The sequence below is a fragment of the Medicago sativa genome, chromosome 3 (genome assembly GCF_051527215.1).
Source record: "Medicago sativa cultivar Bolivia chromosome 3, Bolivia_mono, whole genome shotgun sequence".
NCBI lineage: Eukaryota > Viridiplantae > Streptophyta > Magnoliopsida > Fabales > Fabaceae > Medicago > Medicago sativa.
This window is the reverse complement of record NC_140751.1, coordinates 84,337,770-84,364,332: the sequence shown is the minus strand read 5'-3', so window position 1 is coordinate 84,364,332 and position 26,563 is coordinate 84,337,770. Positions and strand designations below refer to the sequence as shown.

The 26,563-nt window shown below is 32.3% G+C and overlaps 2 protein-coding genes and 1 non-coding gene across 3 annotated transcripts; all 3 read right to left on the bottom strand.

The window, feature by feature from the left end:
- Positions 1 to 3,785: 3,785 nt before the first annotated feature.
- LOC146941149 (agamous-like MADS-box protein MADS9) lies at positions 3,786 to 6,424 on the bottom strand. Its single transcript, XM_085754934.1, has 7 exons — positions 6,036 to 6,424; positions 5,871 to 5,937; positions 5,349 to 5,410; positions 5,156 to 5,255; positions 5,003 to 5,032; positions 4,724 to 4,768; positions 3,786 to 4,101 (listed from the first exon to the last, which is right to left on the bottom strand). Exons 1-7 carry the CDS (start codon positions 6,221 to 6,223, stop codon positions 4,048 to 4,050), a joined length of 546 nt encoding a protein of 181 aa, XP_085611060.1. The 5' UTR covers positions 6,224 to 6,424; the 3' UTR covers positions 3,786 to 4,047.
- Positions 6,425 to 16,365: 9,941 nt separating this feature from the next.
- Positions 16,366 to 20,509, bottom strand: PTAC6 (plastid transcriptionally active 6). The gene is made up of 6 exons (XM_085754933.1): positions 19,979 to 20,509; positions 19,824 to 19,892; positions 18,741 to 18,845; positions 18,060 to 18,179; positions 16,793 to 16,882; positions 16,366 to 16,719 (listed from the first exon to the last, which is right to left on the bottom strand). The coding sequence occupies exons 1-6, from the start codon at positions 20,426 to 20,428 to the stop codon at positions 16,603 to 16,605; spliced, it is 951 nt and encodes a 316-aa protein (XP_085611059.1). The 5' UTR covers positions 20,429 to 20,509; the 3' UTR covers positions 16,366 to 16,602.
- Positions 20,510 to 26,255: 5,746 nt separating this feature from the next.
- LOC146941147 (small nucleolar RNA R71) lies at positions 26,256 to 26,361 on the bottom strand. Its single transcript, XR_015033735.1, has one exon. It is a non-coding gene; the product is annotated as a small nucleolar RNA R71 (small nucleolar RNA).
- Positions 26,362 to 26,563: the final 202 nt, after the last annotated feature.

Genomic DNA, 26,563 nt, shown 5'->3' with positions numbered 1-26,563 from the left:
TGTTTGAATGAAATTTCAATCAAAACGATTTTTGAATAAAACTTAAACTCCGTCAAAAAAGATTTTTGAATAAAACTAATATCGGAAATTTTTTAAAAGCGTTCAACGGTTATTATATTAATAGACGAATGATTTTTGAAATAAATTTTAGTCAAAAACGATTTTTGAATAAAACTTAAATTCCAGTCAAAAAAGATTTTTGAATAAAACTAATATCGGAAAATTTTTAAAAGCGTTCAATGGTTATTATATTAATAGACGAATGATTTTTTGAAATAAAAAATGTTTGAAATAAATTTCAGAAAACGATTTTTGAATAAAACTTAAATTCCAGTCAAAAAAGATTTTTGAATAAAACTAATATCGGAAATTCTTTAAAAGTGTTCAACGGTTAAGCCTCAAAAGTCATATCAATAAATGTTAGACATCCGCTTCACACATAATTATTTTTTGTGAGATTTCACTCATATTTTATCATAGCATTATTTGATTCTTTTTAAAAACAAATAATATATCAGTGAATTACTTGACCACATGACGTGTTAAAAATAATTTAACACTACGCAAAATATGCGACAACAAGAATACAAAAGACGCAAGCATATTATTAAGAGCACTAGTTTAGAGACCGGCGTTGCGGGTTAGATATTAAATAGTAAGTTTTATAAGTTGGTGTGCACGAATACACATGTAAGTATATTAGATTGAATTTATTTAAATTTACAATTATAATAATATCTTAAAAATATATATAAATGATGAGATGAATGTCCAATGCAAGAATAAAAAGTGTAACAAAATCAATAATGAATTAGTCCAAGTGGTAAGAGTTTTGGGTCCCTTTAAACATGTGGTCATGGGTTTGCTTTCGCTACAACATGCGTATGAGAGAAAAAAATTGATTGGAAGGGAATAAAATTGGTGTTTGGCAAACATGAAAAAGGAAAAATGTTAGATGAAAAGAAGGTTCGGGGTTTCGGCTTGTGCTCAAAATATGTAAATATGTGATTAACAAAATTTATTTATTTATAATTAACATTTGCATTAGAATATGCTACTAAAAGATAACATAATAACTAATTGAACATTTTTTTTATCAAAAATAAAAACTAATCGAACCCTTTTTTTCCTCAAACATAAAAACTAATTGAATGATACAGTGCTAAAAGATTGGTAATAACTCTAATTGAAGTTTCTTTTCCTAAAAACAAATAAACAAATTGAAGTCTTTTAATCATAAAATAATATCATACATGTAAACTTTGTTGAAAGTATTATGTGTAGTTTGTTGAGATATTTCTGCTACGTAAAATATTAGAAATTCAAAAAAAAATTAAAGAAAATATTGAGTGGATAAGATCAAAATGTTGTTGAGATATTTATGTTAAATAAAATATTGGTTTTTAAAAATAGAAAAATAATAAAAATATTGAGAATGAATGTGGAAGTGACATGTGGCATAACAAACCTTACTTTATATATATACTATTGATTGATTTAGAAATAAGGACTTGAAATAATAGTATAGGTGTTATCATAAAATGATAGTATAAGTGATTAATAATATTAAAAAGCTATTGGTGAAATAATAATATTTTAGGACCAGAAATATTATTATTATTAAAATCAAAACGCTACCGATTAATAATATTGAAACGAAAATGACATGAAAAAATAGTATATGTGATAATAGTATAGGTGATTAATAATATAAAAACGCTACCGTTGAATCGAAAAGAGAAAAAAAATAGTATAGGTGTTAATTCAAGGATGTGAAACGTAAACAATAGTATAGGTGTTAGTTCAAGCACCCGAAACTCGTAGGTGTTTGTAATGGATGCCAACAACAATAGTTCAAGGACCTGGAAAAAAATCGCAAACTCACTCGTAGGTGTTAGTTCCCTTTATATTATATATAAAAATAAAAATCTATGCATAATTAAAAGTAAAAGAAACAATAGTATAGGTGTTTGTCAAACCTGAAGAAATAAAAATCTTAGACCAAAAGAAGGTTTGAGTTTCAGTTTTTGCTCAAAATATGTGATTACGTGATTAAAAAAATCTCCTTTATTTATAGTTAAAAAAAAAAACAAACCGAAGCCTTTTTTTCCTCAATGAAAAAAACTAATTGAATAATATGGTGCTAAAAGAGATAGTAACTAATTGAAACTTCTTTTCCTAAAAAAAAGAAATATTTAATGGATAGTATTGAAAGTATTATATATAGTTTGTTGAGACATTTTGGCTACATAAAATATTAGGAATTAAATATAAAATTAAATAACAATATTTCAGGTCTTGAAATATTATTATTAAAATCAAAACGCTACCGATTAATAATATTAGAACGAAAAGGACTTGAAAAAATAGTATAGGTGATAATAGTATAGGTGATTAATAATATTAAAACGCTACCGTTGAAATGAAAAGGAATAAAAATAGTATAGGTGTTAGTTCAAGGACTTGAAACGAAACAATAGTATATTTGTTAGTTCAAGGACTGAAACTCGTAGGTGTTTGTAATGGATGCCAAGCAACAATAGTTCAAAGGACACGAAAGAAAAAAAAACAATCGCAAACTTACTCGTAGGTGTTAGTTCCCTCTCATATTATATATAAAAATCTAAGCATAAGTAAACGAAACAATAGTATAGGTGTTTGTCAAACTCGAAGAAAGAAAAAGCTTAGATTAAAAGAAGGTTTGAGTTTCAGCTTCGCTCAAAATATGTGTTTACGTGATTAAAAAAATCTCCTTTATTTATAGTTAAAAAAAAAAACAAATCGAAGCCTTTTTTTCCTCAATGAAAAAAACTAATAGAAACTTCTTTACCTAAAAAAAAGAAAGAAAAAAATAAAGGAAGCGACACGTGGATATTTTGTTGAGATATTTTGGCTACACAAAACATTAGGAATTAAACATAAAATTAAATAAAATATTTAGTGGATAAGATCAAAAGTTTGCTGAGATTTTTATGTCAAATAAAATATAGACAAAATATAAAAATATTGAGAATAAACGTGGAAGCGACACGTGGCATAAAAAACCTTACTTTATATATATACTATTGATGTGCAATTGACGCATGCCTTAAAAACGACATCTAGCCTCAAAATGGACCATATAAAATGCAATCAAATGTCATTAACACCTAAGCACTCAAATAGTCGAACACGCCACTAATTTAAATTGTATTAAAATCCACCCCTTTGACTTGGACCAACACAACGACATACTTTTTACGCTTTCAAGTAATTGACTTACAATATACGCTTGTCAATGCATGATGTTGTTTCTCAATTTTTAAATAGACCAAATGCATGCAATTCAAATATAATTTAACTTCTCGCGCAAAATATTTCCACCCAAGCTCACGCCAAAAAATTGTTTGGTGTGATTCATATATATCAACATTTGTTTAAGGGACTCTTCTCAACCTTGTCCTAAGACTCATAAAATATTAGAAACGATTCGACACCGCATTAAGCCTTCGATGATTTACCACCTTTGTACGTATGTGACTTTTCAATTGCTAAAGTTCGAGTTAGTGTTTAATATTTATCAAATTTATGGTAACTTATAAGGATAACAAGAGCCTAGAACCATTATATTCTGTAACAAAAAAAAAAACGAACCATTATATTCATTGTGATGTTTGTTTAATTAACTTTTAAGTCCATTTCTATTTTCAATTGGTTTGAACTCAGTGAAAAATATATAGGCTGAGAATACTTAAAATGTTGTTAAGTATAAATGGTAATACGCACACTTATTAAGCAGTACCATATGAAACCAAATTCAATCACTTCATAACATATTTTGGACAGTTTAGAGTCTACGGTCTCCAAAGACCTTTCATTAACAAATACTACCGAAATTAGAAATGCCAAACAACCCAATACTTAGATAATACACGTATAATTAGACATAGTAGCAGCCATATTAAAGCAACATACATTTTTTCTAATGATCAATGGCTATTTAGGAAACACACGTAAATCAAACTGCATTTTCAAACCAAATCCCTTATGATGGTCCTTATGATCTGGTTAAATCCATTGTCCATGCATGTTTCCCACACCTTCAAGTGCCATATGCTGTTGCTGTTGATCAAAAATGAAAAAAGGTCAACAATTAGAAAACAATTTGTTTAATGTTATTGTTGATTGGTATTTGATGTTGTAAACTATTAACTTGAGTAACATGATCATAGACATAGTATTGCAGCCATAGTAAACTATTTGATATTGTCTAGCATGTGCAACATTGCACAAGATAAAACAACTAAAAATAGTAACTTTTAATTGAAAACAACAATAATTTATTAAAAAACTACATGTTTAATATAAAATGAACAAGTTTCAAGACAAAATTACTATTTTAAATTTTTTAACAATTTACACATGATAGAAAAACCCTTAACTAAAAGCTTTCAACAATTGGTAATTGGGAGAGAAATATTAGAGTTGAAGAGCTAACTTATTGGTGATAAACTCCACTTACTAATTAACATTTTCTAGCTAACAATTAATTGCTAATATTTGTTATTGAAAAATAATAGGGAAATAAAACTAGAATCAAGTATTTGCAGCAGTTATGATAATGAATCCATCATGAGCCTATATATATCAGGGCTTATTAACCATATTAGAACATAAATATTGATATAAGTAGCTAACATATATCATCATCAATACATACAATACATAGATTACCACCACTTACCAGAAGAAAATTGAGTTCCTTATTTTCATCCTCCAAGATCTTTCCCTGAGCAATATCAAAGGAATCACATGAGTTAAGCAAAAATAAAAAAAGGAATTACATGAGTATTTTCATGTTAAAAGAGTAATTAGACGAGTTAGCATTCCTTTTGATCACTTTTCAAGGGATTTAAGTTTTGTTAGACATATAATTACGGCCTTATTTATTTATTTACTTTTTTTGAAAGAATTTATTTACTTATTTATATATACTATAGTAAAAAAAATAAAAAATACATACATTTCTCTTGAACATCCTATGCACTTCCATCTGTAGGACAAACAAAGAAACTGTAAGGCAAAATTTTTAAAAAAATAAATAAATAAAAATTCTAAACAAGTAATAATGACAAAATTATTACTATATGATTAAACATTAAAAAAAATTAATTACCTTTTTCTCACGGACACCAGTAAGACCATTTTCAAGGGATTCCTCAAGGGACATCAGCTCTTTGTAATTCAGTGAGGTAATGTCCTCTCCCTTCAAGTGCCTGAAATTAATATATGTACCCTTGATCAATGATATTTATAAATTTTGATTATAGCTAGGGCAATACATATAAATAAAAATATTTGTATAATACCTGAGGTCAATTTGCATGCTGTCATTCTCCTTTTTGATTCTATCAATTTCATTGCTAAGGTTCTGTGAGTTCAATCCAAAACACACCAAAAAAGAAAAAGGAACAATAAATGAATGAGAAGTCAAAAATGAACATTTTGGTGTAGATCTGGTTCTAAAGCTGGTTACTATGTCAGTGAAAAAACACGCAGTCAAGAGGAAGAACCATCATCTTTGTTATCTAATACCTAGAAAATTAAGGATTCAGCTTTTGAAATAATCTTAGCAAAGAAAAGGAAGCATGTGAATATTGTTTTATTTCCAGATCTGTTCATATATTGAGACATATATTCACTTTTTCTTCATTTCCTTTCTCAATAACATATTATATATAAATAAAAATATAATATGTATTCCAAATGTAGATCTAGTCAGAGAGTTTTTGGTTCTTGTTCCTCAACATATTTTTAGCAAAAATATATAACTATATAAACATTTTTTCTTGAAACAAATCTACCAAAAATAAATAAATATGAAAACCTACCTCATGCTTAGCATCCCATAGGGTTTTCCCAGAGGCTCTCTGGTATCTGTCCAGAATATCAATCAACCTTAACCAAAAAATAAAAAAATTAGATGAGTGAGTAAAAACCCTAACAAAAAGAAAAACAAAAAAGTTTCAAAGAAGGGAACATATATAAGTGCTTACGTGGTGGAAGGGCTGATGTATTCATGCATCTTACCAGAAGCACCAAAGAGAATAAGCGAAACTTGAGCATCACAAAGAACACTTATTTCCTTTGCTTTCTTAAGGATTCCATTCTTTCTCTTTGAATAAGTAACTTGCCTGTTGCTTGAGTTTTCAATCCTCTTGATCTCAATCTTACCCCTTCCCATCTTCTTCTTCTAGCTTCTTCTTCTTCTCTTATCTTCTCCTTTTTTCTTTCTCTCTATGTGTTCTTTAAACAATGTTTTAGTAGAGAGGGTATATATTATAGAAAGAAAGAAAAGTAATAGATGACCATTCTATTTTAGGTTTGTGGATGTGTAACTTTCTGAGTGGCACAGGAAGGAAGTGTTTGTTTAAGGGTTTGTGACAAAGCCAATTCAATACTAGTGCTTTTATTATTATTATTACGTTTGATTAATTACTTTTGATTTGAAGCTGTTGTGTGTGTGTTCCATTTTCTTAACCTATGGTTTTCTTTATGCATCTCTCAGTTAGTTAGTTTGAGCATATATTAATTTAGGTTTGAGATCTTTTTCCTACTATTTTTGTTTCATAAAAGATTATGTTTTTTTTCCTACTAATAATGCATTTGGAGTTAATAAAATCTGTTAAAAAATGAATTTTAAACGGATTACGCGTGCGATGCAAATTGGTAATGAAGTGAATTATCAATAAATGTTAGTTTAGTTAATAAGAAGTTGACACGTATCTAATAAGAATTTGGATTCAACTCCGACTAACGATATAAAAATATTTTTTGTGGATAATCTCTTAGTATACCGTCAATTTACGAGTCTTGATGTTTGCCCAATATTAACAATCAGCTTGGGGAACTAATTCACATAAACTAGTATTATTCATAAAAAATAGTAATGAGGTCAAATTGATTATCATGTTATGTTTTATTTTGGTTAAAAAACAAACTCATAAACAAATGATGTGAAAGTGGCAAAAAGGCAACTTTTTAATTGTGTTGTTAAACTTTTTAAGTGATTTCAATGCAAGTTAAAGTTGGTAGAAAATTTTAGGGTATGCTTATATTTATATGTAAAACAAGGTTTGAAAGAAAGGATATAACGGTGTTTAACTTGTATTGGTGTCCGTGATTTTTAGCTAGGGTTTGAATGTGATGGGTAACTAGAAATATAGTATATGTTATGTTATGTTATGAATGTCACAGCCGCTCAACCATCAAATCAAAGGAAAAAAATGATTTATTATTTCCATTTGTAAGCAAAGAAAAGAATAAAAGCTGTATAAAGTAATAAGTGAACGGCATAAGAAAAAAACAATTCAAATGTTCCAATTACAACGGAAATTGCCTAGACTACTAGCCTCAAGGTTTTATCCATCAAACATGTTATCATATAGTATGTTTTTATTTGGAGTTTGGGCACAAGGACTTGTTTTGTTTTTGCTTTTGTTGGTGGTCGTGATGAATTGCTAGCTTGATCTGATTTGAAATGTCTGCACGGAAGTTGCGGTTGGTAGAAACCACAACCCTCAAATCACTCACTACCTATGGCCGGAAAACTGCATGACATGACAAACTAATTAAAGATCATGTCTAATCCTCAATGCATAATGTGTCCCTAAACATATAAGTTATAAGTTATTACTACACATACACACATATATTTTAGGTAAAGCTACACATCCATTTAATAATTTGTGATAAATATATAAAATTTCAATTACATGACTCTCATGTAAAGTCATTTGTCATGGAGTTGGTTTATTAGTAAGAAGGATAGAAATTTTGGTTTATCATTGGTGATCATGTCCTTTAGATTGTTGCCTTTGACGACTTGTATTCGATCTTGTGACTTTTTGTATGTGGGCAGAAGTACCACATGTATTCCTTCCCTTATCAATAAATTTTTGCTTAAAAAAAAAAAACAGATCTTGCATTCTTTAAGTTACAATTGCAATGATTTAGTTTTTAAGTTTGCTTAAATCAAGATGGAGTAAATGAATGAATATGGCTAATTCGTCATATGGAAAAAGATAAAATCCGAAGTAAATGATCTATTCTTCTAAATTCATCTAGTGATGACTTGTTCCTCCACACATAACTAGTGTGTTGGGTTTTAGAGTCATTGTCGGCCGTAGTGTAGGCTTGGGTATCCCTAACATTTATTTTAAGAAAAAATAGTTTTATGTTCTGGTTTTGTTAAAATGTGAAAAAATTTAGATTTTTGGATATTTTTAGTTTTTGAATGTTGGTATATTTTTTTTAATCCCAGTTAAAAATATGAGGGGCAAAGGTGTGGTTTAATATAAATCTAGGGTACAGGGAGTAGGGACTAAGTGAAGGGTAACAACTAACAAGTATACTTTTATGTGTTTAATATTGTTTGGAAATCGATAGAAGTACTTCTAGGGTTAAAAATGTTTTTCATCTCTAATAAATTAACAACTTTCTTTTTTCCTCCTTCAAAAAAACTTTCTTTTTTGTTCACATAAATAAAAGTGGCATTTTTTCGTTCTTACAAACATTTCTTACGTAGGTTTAGTCTCTACTTAAACAAAAATTATTTAACTAACCTCAAAATTTTAAATTTTGATTATTTTTTTAGATATGTTTAGAACATTATATAAAGTTCTTTTAAAATATTTAGAGTTTTTAACATATGAATTAAAAATGAAATTTTTAAACATTAAAAGTTCAAGATAAAAGTAGTAAATATATGAACCAAAACATCAAATTTTAAGATTTTTTTTTTTTGAATAACTTTTTATGATATTGTAAACATATTTTCAATAAGGAAAAAGATATTTGGCACGGGAGTTTTGAATACGGAAATATACGAACGCTTGTTAGCCTTTTTTTTTTTTACAAAACGTGTGTTAGTCTCTCAACTCATTACACCACCAACTATTTTCATATTCTCCAAATTTCTATCAAGACAACTTCACCGGCATCAATTCATGGCTGCTACCGTCACCGGAAAAGTAAACCCACCTCTACCGATTACCCCGATATTTGGAGTTTTACTTTGTTTTCACTAACTCATGGCCGACAACCGTCACCGGAAAAGTGAACCGACCGTCATCGTTGGACACACCTCTTCAAATCTAATATGGGTTCTGCTTGGATCTCGCGACGATGCCGATTTTTTCCAATGGCGGCAATCGATAGCAACAACCGGCGAGTGTCGTAGACGTGGGTGATGTGCGAAGGAAGTTTGCGGTGTGCTTGCGGAGGTTTTTGTTATGGCTCACACGACCAACCGCAGCAATTGTTAAGAACAAGAGCTATTTCAGAGGAGAATGTTTTCTTAGAATAATAGTGATGTTATGTTGCTAATGTGTTAACTAGTGAAGACACACTCGGTTTATTATAATAGTGATGATCCGTTGCTCACACCACCAAGCATATTGCTTTTGTTTTGTCTTGGTTTTTTATTCTTAAAAAGGTTAGAAAGCTGTAGCGCGTGAATATTAGGATTTTGCACGCGTCCGTGAAATTTCTTATCGCATTAGCCGTGCTTGAATAGCAACTCTCTTTCAATAAAATGTCGAAGTGCCACTTTATTTTATTTTTTTGACAAAAACATAAAGATATAATTACCAAAAAAAAAACATAAAGATATTCATCATTCAAATCGATAGTGTACATCGGATACAAACATTGCAAAAAACGTAAAGGGTGAATTTGCGAACAAAGTCACAAGACCTAAGTTAATAGCATAAAATGAAAAAATGCCTTTAAATAATATGATAAAATCTAAGTCACCGAAATTCACATGCTTCGGATCTCGCAACGTTGACGCCCAAATCATTGGTTGAATTTGTAATTGATTGATGCCGATCTTTCAATAGGAACTAAACGAACACCGCGACAAGACGTCAAATCAAATGCCGCACAAGACGGCGAACAACACAATGCCGCACTTAGACGACGAAATCACAAAAAACACAAAAGAAAAAACTTGATATATGTGAAAACCACTTATTTATATTGAAAGAAAAGGGAAAAAAGATATAGAGGGGTGATTCTAGGTCAAAAAATGACTTAAAATCACTCTCTTCGATGAACGAAGGAGAAAGAAAGTTTAGAGAGAAGTTGAAATTTCTCTCACTATAAAACTAGGGCCGGTTAGGTAAAGTTTAATATGGACCACTAAAAAGATTGGTCCAACTTGGACCCATTGATTGTGAGCCATTGATTTGTTATAAAAGAGTCCAATGGTGTAGATTAAAGGTGGGGAACCAGAGAAGCAAGTTGCTTCCTCTTTCATGCAATCACTTAGTTGGCTGCATTGAATCATTTATCTGTCATTTTTTTCCGGCAGAATGCTGGGCTTTGTTGAATTGTTGCTAGACTTTTGGGACTTAAACATGAAATGTGTTTTTGATACCAATATTGATATATCTGAATTATGTTTTAATAATTGATCAAATTTATTATTAAGTAATAGTATTAAAATTTGTCACAAATTAACAAATTAAAAAGAAATTTAACATTTAACTTATTAGTTAACATTTAATAGGTCTCAAAAGGACTCAAACCAAAATCCTACGATTCCTTTGGTAAGTTTTTAACCAAAAATTAACCTTTGGCCTCAATTTCTTAAATTACTTTCTTTGTTGAAGTAAATCTTGCGCTTAATTTTTCATGAACATTTTAATGGCATCCTCTAGCAACATTGGCTCGAGACAAACATGGATAAGATATGGAAACATGCCTTGCTTTTGTCCGAAAAAGTCACAAATCCAGATTTCCATGACAGTTCAGAATCAGAATAGGTTGTTTAATTGTTGCAGGAAAACGAATTGCAATTGGTTCAAATGGTGTGAACCACTTTCTGATGATGCAAATTGTTCTCAAATAATGTATTGTGATGTCAATGAAGGGGATTCACGGATATCTATTATGGAGGAAGAAGCAAGCAATATGAAGAAGGAAGTGGATGATGAAGTTCAGAATTTGCAATTAAAATCAATGAAATCAGCAAAAACACAACCAAGAGAGAAAAGTGGCTTTTTTTACTTGTTTTTATTAACTTTACTGAAAAAAGATCTGCTCCTATGTTTTTTGTTGTGGTGTGTACTGTTGCTTTTTAACCTGGAAATTACCTTGGGTCATTTTAATGGTCCAAGTTGGACCCAAACAATTGGTGGTCCAAACTAAATGCATCCGGGCTGGTTATTCCAAAGTATACTAACTATATGAGGTCTTTCTCCTTAAAAAAAAAACTATGAGGTCTTTCAAAAAAAAAAACTATGATTTTTAATGCATTAGGCTCTTGTGAACATCATCCAGCTAGTCCTGGACTTGATTATTAAGTTCAATTTGTTTTTACAAAATCAGATAGGAAGTCTGACACATGTACAGCAAACAATTGTTGCATTTTTCCCCACGAAAAATTATTAAATAAAAGTATTAAAACATGAGAATTGAATTTTTTCTTATGAAATTTTTATATCTGATTGGTGAACCTATAATTAAAGTTTTTGATATTCTTCTAAAAGTTTCATATAAACAGGTTATGTCTTAATCAAAAAAATATAAACAGGTTATGTTGTACAGGAGCCTTGCTTGGTTTGGAGCAGTGTACAGTCAAATACAAAAGAGATTTTTAATGAGATTGATATGTTAGGATGAAGTTTGTATATGTCAATCTATTTTCACATAAATGATATAAATGGACCTCACACAATATATAATTATTACTTTACATTTTTCAATTATTTAAACCACTCAACTATATTTTCTAAATATCTATACTACTCATTTAAAACTCTAAATTTGGTCCCACCTAATCACACAAGTACACCTCAAATTTATAGTTTAAAATCACATTCTAATTTTTTATATTATTTTTTACATCAAAAAAGTAGAAAAGGAACCGTGGCAATGCGGAACCACGGCACTTGTTGGACAAAGTGAAATTCTAACACAGTGTCGTAGATTTCTGCAAAGACACTCTAAAAGCTAACCGATATTTATGCTCTAATATGTTTACATAGAACATAATTTTCATTTTTATTATTGTCTTTTTTCTGACTTCTTGAAGCTGTATGTAAACCTTTCAAAATCAAAAGGTCAAGTTCCAGAAATATGAGAAGCCCCCTGGTTGTGTGTGTGTGTGTGTACGGGAAGATTTTTTTAATTTAATAGAGTCCAATCCTAAAATTGTCAATAGCCAAAAACCATATATGTATCTAATGCAGGCTAGCTAGGAGGTCAGACATTGTATGTACTCAAAGATAGTTGACTACTACCACGAATGTATGTGAATAATGTGAGTGTAGCCTCACAGTATGACCTCAGGATAAAGGAAATGTTCCTCGCTTCTTTTTGCATGCCACAGTTTCAATGCATTTCATATGCATCTTATAGTTATATAGGTTACTGTTAGATTAGATTATTAGCCACTCTCCATTTATGATTCTGTATGGGTAGGCCTAGATTGGTAAGAGCAGGAAACATAGGCAGATCTTAAATTGGAATTGAAGTGGGGAAATTCTAGTCATACCCTTGTAGTAAATTTAGGGGGATGTATTGGATTAGGATTCTATGGGATTTTAAAAGACTTTTTAATTATGAAAAAGTCTTGTGGTATTCAATCAAGACTTTTTGCAACTTAAAAAAGTCTTGTGGTATTCAATCAAGACTCTTTGTCATTTTAAAAAGTCTTGAGGTATTCAATCAAGACTTTTCATCACTTAAAAAAAGTCTCATGGTATTCAAAATCATTCAAATTTTTAAGGATTGTTTAATAAATTGGATTTTGATGGATTTTGTGGGATTTTGTAGTGTAACTTCAACAAGAAAAAGTCTTTCATGAAAAGATGAGATTTCTTGGGATTGTTTTTCGGTTAAAAGTTACTATCTCTTTCTTCTCCCTTCTCTCTCTCTCCCCTCCCCCTCTCTCCTTTCTCTCTTCGTCTCTCTATCTCTCCATTCTCTCTCTCTCGCTCTCTCTCCCCCTCTCCCTCCTCTCTTCTCTCTCTCTCTCTCTCTCTCTCTCTCTCTCTCTCTCTCTCTCTCACCTCTCTTAGAAAAACTCAAACGACTTCTCTAATTTCAAACACAAAACGATGGCCGACACAATATTTTTTTTTTGAAAGATTTGTAAAAAGTTTGTCATAATTTTAAATATGTACAATTGAATTTTGTGGGAATAACATTTTTAACAAATAAAAAATGTGTATGGAGAATAATGTGTTAAGAGTGTTTTTTAGTCCCTTAAAATCTTATAAAATCCATAAAATCCTTAAAATTATAAAATCAATAGTAAAAGAATTTTTTATTGGTTTTATTTTTCTTTATTCAAACGCTAGAATTTATTTGTTCATTATTTTTATCATTCACGCTTGTAAGTTTGTTCTTTTTTCCCTAAAATTCATTGAATCCTTTAAAATTTTAAAATCCCATAAAATCCTTTGAAATCCTTAAAAGTCAGTGTCATAAATCCATTAAAATCTTGAGTGCATAAAGTCTTTTACATAAAAGTCTTTTAAAATCTCACGTAATCAATACAATCTCACACAGTCTTTTAAAATCTTAAAGACTTTTTTATTAAAATAGTCTTTTAAAATCCTAATCCAATACACCCCCTTATCTTATGACCAATTTCCCAGCTGGTACTGTTGATGTGATTTTTAATTATTTTCATATACTTTTTTTAAAAGTGATTTTTCTTTTTTGAAGGAGTTCAAGAGTGAAATTATTTGTTAGAAGAATAAAAATTGGCTAGAATTTTTCAATTCAAAGTAAACTTTATTAGTACTAGAAATAACAGTATGATATTGAATTTCTAAAATATCAGTGTTATTTTGTAACGTAGTGGAAATTTGATACCTTGTTTTTATTTCAACATATTTTTAATTTGATACCTTGTCCAAAAAACAAACACTCGGGGTGAGAATTCCTTTTAGATGTTTGAAGAAATTGCTGAAAATGTAAAGCTGAGGATATGGATGGATAACATGTGAATCCACTGCTGACACTATGCATATCATGTGAATCTACTTCTGAGATCGATCACTGGATCACTGTTATTAATATTAATTAGGGTTAATACCCCTTTTAGTCCCTATAATATGAGCGAATTAAGTTTTAGTCACTTGTAAAAAAAAAGTTTAGATTAAAATCCCTAACATTTGAGATTCTTCCACTTTTAGTCCCTCACACGAACCGTGTGAGAATCTGCCGACGAATTAAATCTTATTTGTGTAATTATTTTTATTTTTTATTTTTTTTATTGTGCACACGTGGTATTTGTGATTTTTTTTAATAAAAAATTCTTAAAAAATAAAAAAAAGTCTAGAAAAATTTATAAAAATTAAAAATAATGAAAAAAATTTAAAAAATCTTAAAAAATTATGAAAAAAATCTTAAAAAATAATAAAAAAATTTAAAACGAAAAAAAATCTTAAAAAATCTATTAAAAATTTCTGATTATTTGTTTTTGAAAAAAAATCTGAATATTTTTCAAATTTAAAAAATTTCGAATTTTTTAAAATAATAAGAAAATATATTTCGAAATTTTTTAAAAAAAGTTCAATTTTTATTGTGTCTTTTTAATATTTTTTAATCCATTTAGAATTTATAATTATTTTCAATATTTAAAATTCAAAAAAATAAATTAAAAAACAAAATATTTTTTCAGTCTCTCTCATCTTTCCCTCTCTCTATGAACTTCATCTTCTGCCCTCCTCTTCATTTTCTACCCAACTTTTTTTCCAGTCCCAATCTTTTTTAAACCCATAACCCAGAAATCAATTTTTGAGTCAAGGATGATGACTCTGGCGACAAACTCGACCAGCTTCTTCTCTCCACCGCCATATCCAACAACGAAGACTTAGGTCCCTTCATCCGCAAAGCTTTCGCTTCCGGCAAACCGGAAACTCTCCAACAACACCTCAAGCACTTCGCTCGGTCTAAAGAATCAGAGATCGAAGAAGTCAGCAAAGCACACTACCAAGACTTCATCCTCGCCGTGGATGATCTCCGATCTCTTCTCTCCGACGTTGAATCTCTCAAGTCATCACTCTCCGATTCGAATTCCAAGCTTCAGTCCGTTGCTCGTCCTCTTCTAACATCAAATCTATTGAAAGAGATTGTTTCTTAAAACTTCAAATCTGAATTTTTAAGTTGGGGTTTCATTTGATTTGTGGTGTTAATTGATTTGGGAGTTTCAATAAGGTTTTGTATTGAAGAAGAATAAGAAGAAGAAAGAGTGTTTGGAATGGGTTGAGTTGAAACAAGAGAAAAAAATAGATGAAGAAGGAGATGAAGATGGTTAGTTTTTTTTGTTGAAGATGAAGAGGGTTTGCATCGAAAAAAATAAGATGAAGAGGGGTCTGTTGTTTTGTTTCTATTTTTTGTTTTTCTAATTTAATTATGTTTTTAAGTTTTTTTAATAAGTATAAAATAATTGTAAATCAAAGAAAAGCCACATGGAAATAAATTTAATTAAAAAATAAAAGCCACATAAGTATAAAATATTTTTCCGTTATTTTTTCAGATTTTTTTTCATTATTTTTAATTTTTATAAATTTTTCTAGATTTTTTTCATTATTTTTAATTTTTATAAATTTTTTAATATTCAAAATTTTTTAAATTTGAAAAATCGAAAAAATATTCAGATTTTTTTCATTATTTTTTAAGATGTTTTTTAAATTTTTAAATTTTTTTCATTATTTTTAATTTTTATAAATTTTTCTAGATTTTTTTATTTTTTAAGAATTTTTTATTAAAAAAATCACAAGTGCCACGTGTGCACAATAAAAAAATAAAAATAATTACACAATATGACACGTCACAGATTCTGGCCGACCTGTTGGTGTGATGGACTAAATGTGGAAGAATCTCAAATGTTAGGGACGAGAATCTAAACTTTTTTTTTTACGAGGACTAAAAACCTAATTCGCTAATATTACAGGGAATAAAAGGGGTATTAACCCTATTAATTATGCAAGAGAATGATTGGTTGGCAACTAAAGACACTTTAAGTCATCAAAGTCACTAAAACTCAGTCAACCAAGTGAACGCCATCCTATTTTCACATTCTTCTCAAATCTCAATTACCACCTTCCGAACGTCTACCCCATCTCAAACAACCACATCGTTATAATCAATGGTCTGAAGTTTGAACAAGTGAACTGTGATTACATGCCTTCATTAGCAGATATATATACTTAACCAGTTAATGGTTTGGTTCGGTTCATAAAACTATTTTCTTTCAAATTTATTCAGTGATAATGAACCGGTTATATTTGTTCTCATTGTAATTTTGCATTTCACTGATTACAGTTGAAAATGAAAAATTATTCGATTCTTTGCTCAAATAGATTTGATCATGCCTTGACTTAAAATACATTCAACTGTAGATCACTGTCACTGGATTTCAATAAGCCGCATCTCTAACAAATTACAACAGAATATACAAAGATCCAGCAACTTGCACACAAATGTCAAAAATGGGAGGTTGAGTTTAATTGCCGGTATACACACATGTGACGTGTTAGATGGAACTACCTATCATGCTTGGTACAATCATGAGGCAATGTTTGAATGCATCCTTATCAATCAAAACCAATTTGAAGTGCTAAAATCTCTTAGCTTTCTTAGATGTCTCTCCATTTCTTCTCTGGATTGGGCCCACTCTCGTCTTTCTATGACAGTTGTTGGATCATCTTTTTCACTCTGCATATAAAATGGCATATCAGAGGTGTGATGTAAAGATTAATAACAAGTGATTCAGGAAAGAAATAATCACCATATGTATTATTTTGAATGAGTTCCCCTTATCAGCTATCACAAGCAAGTCACTCTTTCTATCTCTAGTTCTCCCTCCTGGAGCTGTTACCTACAGAAGGCGTATTGATGATTAGTATAAATTATGTACCAATCAAAGACCCAACAAACAAAGTTGCACCTAAAAGAACAATATCAACTCCCATGCAGAGGTGTTGTGAAAGAGTTAAAGTCTTGTACTGGTGTAACCAGATCCCTCCACACACAGGTGGGAAGAGGGACGTCATGCATCTAACCATAAATATTTGTAGATGTTGTTAAACTCTACGCATGATTCCAAGAAAGTCAGCTAGAGTGATGTTGTTAAACTCGAGAGTCTATGTGAACTCATGGAATATTTGCAGACTCGGCAAGTAAGCTTTTACTTGATACAAAAATAATGTTTAAAAATATATCATGGTATCTAAACATAGTTTGCATAGTAAATATTCAACATTCTAACAAATATTCATTCTATAAGAAACTGATAAATTAAAACCCAAACCATCATGATTCGAAATAGATGGACGAATTCACAAATCACAAGATAGGGTCCCAACTCAGCACACAAAACTCACAACTCATTTGACATAGTTTAATATTGAGAGCTATGTGGTTGAGACTCATTACAACATCATTTACCTCATTGATAGATGGATGGGTCATGTTGGGATCTCAGATGCATCTATGGAGTGGAGTGCTAAAATTTTGAGGTTCATGTTTTGTGCACTGCCTTTTCATTCAACTGTTGTATTTTGGGTTTAAAATAAGCATTGAACCGTTGTTATTTTAGACATGTAGGGGGAAATAACAATTATGTTAGACTTGTTCAATTGTCCTCGAACTAGCAAGTCTACCCTAGTTTAAACAAACTCTTCCCTAACTGAGTTAACTCAAATTTGACACCAGAGTCGTACACTTGTAAAATTCTACTAGTTAACTTGAGAGTTTGACAACCATGCAGAGTGTTTTATTTCTTTAAAACATTATCAGTAGGTAATGGTATTTTCCAGGATTTCAACTAACATTCTAGAGCAATACAAGATTGTTAAACTTAAGCAACAGTGCATCTTCCATGAATTCATTGTCTAGCACTTACAATGATATTGTATAAACATTAAAACAGAAGGCAAATTCAAGGCTGAAAGTATGACTATGAAAGGAAACAAACAGCAGATAATTTTCTAAACGCAACCAGACTGAGAATTAACTAACAATTCCTGACTGAGAATTAACTAACAATTCCTTACCAGAACTTTGGCTCTGGTAATAGACTTAGTTTTGGAATCAATAACATAAATCTCCTCAAAATCCAGGACAAACTCAGGGTCTCCCAGCCTCCGATTTTTGTAGTGTTTTGTCAAGAATACCTGTAATGTGACAGGAAACCAATAATAGTTGGTTTTATTGTTTCATGTAAAACTTTCAAAACAGAAGCAAAGTGAAAACAATGGGGTATTGTATTTTTAATTAATGAAAGCATGAAGTATTTATGAAACCAAAAAGACTCTTACTTTCTGGCAAATCAATGATACCCGGTAACTTTTTCTATGAAAAATTGAACTGAATATGAGCATGTTATATTATAAGCTCACTTTCCTTAGAGTATTTCTAAATCCTAAAACATCACATTCCTTATCCTAGAAGTGTGAAAAGTAAAACTCAAGAAAGCTCGTTGCCCGGTAAGATTCCATAAGAAGATAGTTCAGTAACTAATATTTCACAATTCTTGAGAGTTGAGACAAACTCTAAATCGTGTGATTTGCAAAGCAGTTACATTACAATTACATGTATACTCATCCTTTGATAACTATCCATTTTATATCACGGATTTTCATTAAGACATTAACATCTTTGACTATATCCAGTTTTACGACAAAGTTGTAGAGAAACACAGGAATTCGACCTTAAAATGCAAAGGCAACCCATACCTTCTCGACTTCCCTCTCAGATTTATACAGAGGATCTCGACGTGCATCAACGGGTGGCTCTGTAACATTGTCGCATCCAAAATCACTTTGCGCGCATCTAATGTACTACAGATTCGTAGAAAAAAGAAAGCAGCCATTAAATTTGAAACTGATATATGTTAATATGTATATAATGTCACAACATCTACAGCCCACACACAATCAATATACGTATTATAAATATGGATGGATTCTACCATCTCCTGAGCTACAGTACTAATATATTCAAAGCAGCGACATTTAACGAGGGAAAATGCTGTACAAGCAAAATCTTCCCCCAACATACATGATAAGATACCAATGCTATACGATTAAGACCATGTTTGGATGAACAACTTAACTAAGTGTTTATAGTATAAATGTTAATCATATAAGTGCTTATTTCTAAGCTATTCCATTAACAAAAATATAATAAAGTCAAACTATTTTCATGAGCTATTATGAAAATAAGCTGAAAACAACTTATGGACATGTACGAGTCCGTTTGGCAAGCACAATAAGCTAACTTATAGCTAATAAGCTGATATGACTAAAAAAGACCCATTTGGTAATCGTCACTTTCTCACAAATTTATAATTTTTAATGGCTTATAGCGTTTTTTTGATAAGCTAATTCATGTGGTTTATAGTTTATCATTTTTCTTTCTCTCAATTTTACCTCTATTATCTGTTTTTCAATAGTAATTAACCCTTGTTATCTTAATAGAAAATAATTAAGTATTAATTAAATCTGTTTATGTCATTTCGCATTTATATATAAGTTAGTTGAACCGCCAATGTTACCAAGCACTACAAATATAATCAATTAGCTTATAAGTTATCAACTATCCACTATAAGTTCATCCACAATTAGATAACTTATCAGCTATCTGCTATTTTCCTACCAAACAGAGCTGTAATAAACTGTTTTACAAGTTATCGAGTTCCATAAGTGCTTATATTAGTAGATAAGCTCAAATAAGTAAATCCAATAATGCCCCCCATCAAAGTAACATATATTATGGATTAAAAAGGAACATGTAAAAGAGTCATTATTTGAATTTACCTTTTGAGGCATTGGTGCAAGAACCTTGGGAATTGAATAAACATCTGTATCCGGAGGAGTAACATACATCTACAACAAAAAATTCAACAATTAAAATAGTAACAACAACAACAACAAATGGAAATTGAGTGTTTAATTCAAAGGGTAGCACAAACCTCTCTGAAATCATAAACATCATTGTCAGGATCAGGAGGTTTCCGAATAAAGAAATCACAATCCAACAAACTAATCTTATGAAACTCATCTTCATTAATTCTATAATCAACGAGAGTATCAGGGTCCCAACCCTGCGTAGAAACGAAACTCATACTCTGCGCCGTCGCAATGTCAACATCGCCGTTGGCCTCATACTCGATGTCGAAGTCTTTTTTGTTGTCGACTTCCTCCATTTCATCGTCGTCCATTTCATAGTCGTCGGGACCGGCGGATTCGACGTCACCGTCGTCGGCGCGGGTTAAGAATGGGTTGCGCCGAGAGGTAGGGGAAGTTTGGAGGATGAGAGGTTTGAGTTTGAAAGAAGAGGAGAATGAGGGTTGTGGAGTTCTGGGAAGAGGTGGTAGTGACGGGGGTGAAAGGAAGAGGAAGGAGGAGGTGGAAATGGACATGGCTGCTTTCGTTCAGTGAAGAAAATCAGTGAAGTTGAAGTAGGAGGGAAATCGAGAAGAGAAGATAACATTTGATACCGCAGTAATTGAAGTTGGATTGGAATATTTTATACTCCCTCCTTTCAAAAGGAGGGTGCTTAAGTGACACTCATTTTAAAACTGATGGAGTGTTTATTTTTTTAAAATAATCAGTTTTTTTTTTTTGTGGCGATAGGGGTTTGAATCTCGGACCTTATCCATAACAAATGATCTAAACTCACGGGACAAAAAATAAAAAATAATCGGTATTGAAAGTATCAAAACTTGTTTATCCTCGTTTTTATTCTCTCTTCTATCTGCTTTGTTGTGGGGTTGTTTTCAATCAAATTTTGATTCGAAATCACTTATTTTTATCATTTTCGATTTATAATTTTGTAATTTAAGTGTGAAGTTGTGTTGTTTTTCATATTGTGCGGCGTTGTTTTATTTTTTGTTTTGTTGTAGTGTTAATTTGGTTCTTGTATAAAGATCAATCATTCAATAAATAATTTGGACATCAAGGTTGCAGATTTGGAGTCATGAATATTCAAATCACTTTAATTTTATCATATTATTCGTAAACATTTTGTTATTGTATGTTATTAATTTGGATGTTGTGAGTTTGTTTATAGATTCATCATTTATGTTTTCGGCGATGTTGAATGATATAATCTATCAACTTACTCATGCATATTTTGAGAACACGCATAAAAAAAGGAACATGGTAAAAGAGGCATTATTTGAATGAATGAATATTCTTTTGTTTTTTTGTCATTATCAATTTTAATCTTAACGGTAAAAAACAAGATGGGATGTCGACTCATTTCGACATGATTTGTGGCATGGGAGTACCCGCTTAAGAGTTAGTTTTGGTAGGTTGTTTTAGATGTCCCCAACAACAAGGTGGGTTGATAGGGGGTTGGGATGAGTGTGACCGGCTCTGGGACCTTAGGTGGAAGATACCCTTTTTGTTTGGGAGTTGCTCCTTGTGGTTTGTGCATGTGCTCGCTTAAACGGGGTAGACGTCTAATCGTGGGTACATCATCCTGGTGGACGATTCTTAGTGAAGTTGATAAGTGCCAAGAAGTGTTAATTTAATGTTGTATTTTAGACATTTTTGTTGCTTGCTTTGCAAGTAATTGAGGGAAAAGCCGAGAGATAAGTGTTAATAGCCCTATTACGCTTTATATATCTTACTATACCCAATTGTGCGAGGTTTTGACGTCAAGACACTAAGAAAAGAAGAAAAACAAGAAAAAGTACAAAGAGGCGGGGAATACACCCATTTGCTCGCGAGGCGAGCAAGCAAGGAAAGAAGGAAACAGAAGACACACCCTAGCTTGTGAGGCCAAGAAACAACTCGCAAAGTGGCGAGCACATCAACTCGCAAAGGGCGAGCATCGGAACAAAGAAAGAAACGAAAGCACCCCGTTGCTCGCGAGGCGAGCAAAGCTACTCGCGGTGGCGAGTAAGGGCGGTCCCAACCCCCGCAGGTGACGTGGCGTAAACTTAATGGTGAAGAAACATCGGCTCGCCATGGCGAGTAAAGGAGCTCGCGAGGCGAGTCGAGGCGATTAGATTTTTCTATTTATAGGCCACTTACCATTCCTTGAAGGCATCTCATCATATCTTGGCATCTCTTAGTTCTTTCATAGTTTTCATTTTGTAGACATCTTAGAGAGAAACGGGGTTAGAACTCAAAGAGTGAAAGTGATTAGGAGTTGGATTCTTCTTCCTTTGTTGAGACATCACAAGTTGTAATGAATCTTTCTTCTTCAATCCATTCTTGCAAGGCTTCCATGATAATGAGTAGCTAAATCTCCATTGTTGGGATTAGAGGTACTTGATCTAAGTTAACATGTAATCTTTTGATCTATAAATATATGGTTCTAGCATTTTATTTGATATTGATGTTATTCTTGCACTTTAATCTTCATGTTTGATTTAATAGTGATTGAAAAATGCTTTTGAATCTAGATCTAGAATAATCGTCTATCAAAACATAGATTCTAGACATGGAATGGATGTTTTGATAATCACCTTTTGTATCCAAACTTAATGCTTACTTATCATTCAATAGATTGAGAAATCATCGATTAAATGATAAGAACGACTCTTGCATCGTTCAATAGTTTGAGACATCAACGATTGAAAGATACAAGAGATCTCATGACATTGTTTGGACACGAATGATGTTGTTGAGAGATACGTGATAATATCAAAGGAAAGCTAGAATCCATATATGATCATTAGGTTATATGTAACGCTTGGTCAAGGAACTCTAATCCTAACAAGTTTTAAAACTTTATTACTCTCAATTTCTACTTTTGCAAAATAGGTAACATAGTTAAACAAACAAACAAGTACTCTTAATACTTAGAATGATATTTGGTGTTGAACGGTCTTTGATATCGCACTAGTCCCCGAGGAGACGATTTATAACTACCTATCTTGTTTGATGCAAAAATACTACATCGAAGTCAGCCTATAAAGTCCTCTCAAAAGGGGGTGGAGGGTCTGGAGGTCGGGATGAGAAGGTTATGTACGCCTTTGCTTGGGTGCGAAGGTCTTGGCCCCTATCCAAGGCCATATTTTTCATGACAGCCTTCTTCAAGACATGTTGCCAACAAAGTATAATCTTCGTCACTAAGGTCCCTTGATGACCGTTTCAATACCCATGGTGTGTCGGGGACCTTAGCGACGGTAAGTGTTTAGTATTAGTGACCTAAATGATATTAAGTATGCACGGTTAGGGATTTAAATGACCACTTAAATATTTTATGTTTGTTTATTGTATATGCTCGGGACAACTTCATTAAGAAAGATGACCCAATTTTTGACGAATGAGCAACACTTCGTTGGGAGGAATTTGCACCAACACCCATCATCATGTGATTTGATTTTTAGTGTTTAATGGAAAATTTGATTTTGAACAAAAGAGAGAATTAGATGAGATCTAGGGATTTGAGGATTAAAGTTGGGATTTAAAGATTTAGGGATTTGAGATTCAATTTGGGGATATTGATTTTCGGTTCGGGGACCAAAGTGAACATTTTATACTTTCACTTCAGTCCATGTGACACCTCATGCACCTTGTCAACACAAAACATTTGCCACCTTATCAATTAACGAAGTTTTTAGCGTCGGGGGCTAAGCTGATAACAAAAGTGCACATTCGGGGACTACTTTGCATTTAATTTTGAGTCGGGGACCTTTGTGACATCGAGGTGCGAGTCGGGGATTAAAGTGACCTTTTACTCTAAAATAAAAGATAAACCAGATAAATCAACTATATTAGAAAGCATACAATGAGTACATAGCTTAGGGCATGAAGCCAATTTTTTGCCCCATCATCCAATAAATCAATCGCTTCCTCCGTCGCTCTTGGGCATAGGAGAGATGATACATCACATTTTTAACAGTTAACTAGCTACGGCAAAATGTATTCATTGTAGACACAATTCAACTTTTAATGGTCTCGAAAACCAATTGACCGTATTAGAGTAGACAAAAAAAGGATTCGGCCACAAGATTCTCTCGCGCACACAATGGATTGTTGGTTTTGTGGGCATTTCCACAAATATATCAAGAGGGTCCTTCACCAAACGAGAAAAACACCAACAAATACAATAAATTTCAAAACGAGGATATATAAAGCAATCAAAACACAATGTTTTCATTATTCTTTTCGATGAAGCACTCATATGTCGTGTCAAGAATCGAGATGGCAACCCTATCAACAAGATCCGAGACAGTGGAGGACAATCAATCGTAGAAATCTTTGAAACAATACAACTATGTGGGGTTGAAAGCTTGTTGGAGGAGAATCCAATTTTGGGGTGGAAATCATTTGAGGGTGAAAGCGATTTATGGGATAAGCGATTTTCGACCAAAAGTGATTTGGAGTTGAAGACATCTATTGACATAATAAATGTGTTTAAGAAATAGGACGAGCCAATTGTAACACGATGAAAAATGATATGAGAGGCGCTACACACCATTTTCAATCAAACCCTAACGAGAGAAAAATGATAGAGCGGTGATAAGTAGATTTATTACGTATTTTAATTAAGTTATTTAGTTTAATTCTATTTAGATTTAATTAGGTTCTATGTGTTTTTATTTATATTTAAGAGCTTTTTACTTCAAAGAATCCAATATTATATTTCGGGATCAAATATATGATTTGCAAGGCTTGGAGCTAAAGAAAAGGGATTTGGAGCACAAAAATAGGAGATTTCCAAGATTTGGGACCGAAATATGCACTTGAAGAAATCGAATTCGCTCCCCAAGTCGAGTGAAGGACGCACGGCCCACGCCGCAAGGCGCACGGCCGTGCGCGATTACCGCGCATCCCTTTTAGGCGCTTTTTGCTTCGAACGGCGGTTTTCTACGCGGCTTGCTTTTACGATAAAGCCCATGGATCTTCGTAGTATATTCCTTCGGTTATTTCTTAGGGCTTAAGTCATTAGTAGGCTATAAATAGAGAGCTTGTTCTCCTTGTTTTAGCATCTTGAATTATGAATATTGTATTGTGACGAATACTATTTCTCAATAAAAGTTCTCGTTTTTATTCAATTGTTCTTATTGTTTTCTTCTTATTCATTCATGGCAACACCAACCATGAGTGAGTAATTCCCTTAGACCTTGGGATTGTTGGGAGAGTCCTATGGCTTGATCCAACAATCTTAATCTGAAACCCTAGTTTATGTAACCCTACTTTTCTTATCTAAATTCACCGTTCTTCACAACGATATTAACAAGTACCAAACTTTGGATGCGAACGCGGAGGGTTAGTACTTGTTAATTCGTTACCCTAGTTATTAAGGTGATGAATCGAACGAAGAAGTCTTAATAACCGAACAAGTGAATTTAGACAAGGATTGCGAAGCATGAGAATAGCCTAGTGAACCTTGGGACTTATAGAATCTCGTACAATCAAGGATCTTAATATAGGAGTTAGCCATGAGAATAGGTCTAACACATTGAGAGACACACTCCGGATATCGAACGAAGAAGGGGATAGGCTTTAGAGAGATTCGTCCTTAGAAACTAGGATTTACATAAACAAGGATTAGGATTAGGATGTTAGGTCAACCATAGGATGAACCAATAATCCCTAGGTTGCCTTTAGCTATTGTTTTCAACCGTCGTTTAGATTACCTTGAAACCCTAATTATCGATTTCTCCCTAACTTTTACTACTTTTGATTGGAATTTAAATAACTCACCGTGGATCGATACTCTCTCTTTATTACTACTACGGTAAACCCGTGCACTTGCGGATTTACGGTAACAAGTTTTTGGCGCCGTTGCGGGGAGTTGACCAAATTCCGATTAACTTTGGTGACGGTTAGGTTTTCTTCGTATTTACTTCCCTCTTGTCTTTTAATTCTTCTAATCGATTTCTTCTTGTTATTTCTAACTTTTTTCTACTTGCGGTCATGGCTGAAAAGCGTATCCATAAGGATTTTACTAACCCTTCAACGAGATGAACCACCTTCTCCTATCGTGTACCCGATGGTTGAGGGAGTTGATTTTAAAGTAAGACCTGCACTCCTCTCTCTAGTGCAACAAAGCCAATTCTCCGGATGTCCCTCGAGGACCCTTACCTCCATATGTCAAATTTTTGGAGATTTAGTGTGACCATGAAAGCGGACCAAGAGGCCGTTAGGCTTCATCTTTTCCCGTTTTCCTTGAAAGAAAGGGCTCTTACTTGGTTCTATTCTCTAAGACACGGTTCTATCACCACTTGGGAGCAAATGAGGCTAGCTTTCTTTCAAAATTCTTTCCTCCCTCTAGAACCGTTTATCTAAGGGGTAAACTTTATCGATTCGCCCAAAAAGAAGGAGAATCCTTATATGAAGTGTGGGAACGCTTTAAGGAAATAATTAGGCTTTGTCCCCACCATGGGTTGGAAGACGGCTTGTTATCCACACCTTCTACAATGCTTTGCTATATAATACAAAATTTTTCATTGATGCAACAGGTGGGACCTTGATGAATAAAAACTTCGGGGAGGCTTATGTGTTGATTGAAGACATGGCACAAAATCACTACCAATGGTCGGGAGATGAGATCACCACAACCGATTCAACCACCTCCTCCATTGAGAAAG

Bases quoted from the DNA above. Each gene is read 5' to 3' on its own strand.
- PTAC6 (XM_085754933.1), bottom strand. From the start codon at position 20,428: ATGTCCATTTCCACCTCCTCCTTCCTCTTCCTTTCACCCCCGTCACTA. The intron at 18,846-19,823 runs GTAAATTCAAAT...ACGAATCTGTAG, and splicing joins TTGCACCAATGCCTCAAAAG to TACATTAGATGCGCGCAAAG. The intron at 16,883-18,059 runs GTAAGGAATTGT...CGCCTTCTGTAG, and splicing joins TTACCAGAGCCAAAGTTCTG to GTAACAGCTCCAGGAGGGAG.
- LOC146941149 (XM_085754934.1), bottom strand. From the start codon at position 6,223: ATGGGAAGGGGTAAGATTGAGATCAAGAGGATTGAAAACTCAAGCAAC. The intron at 5,938-6,035 runs GTAAGCACTTAT...TTTTTGGTTAAG, and splicing joins TACATCAGCCCTTCCACCAC to GTTGATTGATATTCTGGACA. The intron at 5,256-5,348 runs GTATTATACAAA...TATTAATTTCAG, and splicing joins AGCATGCAAATTGACCTCAG to GCACTTGAAGGGAGAGGACA.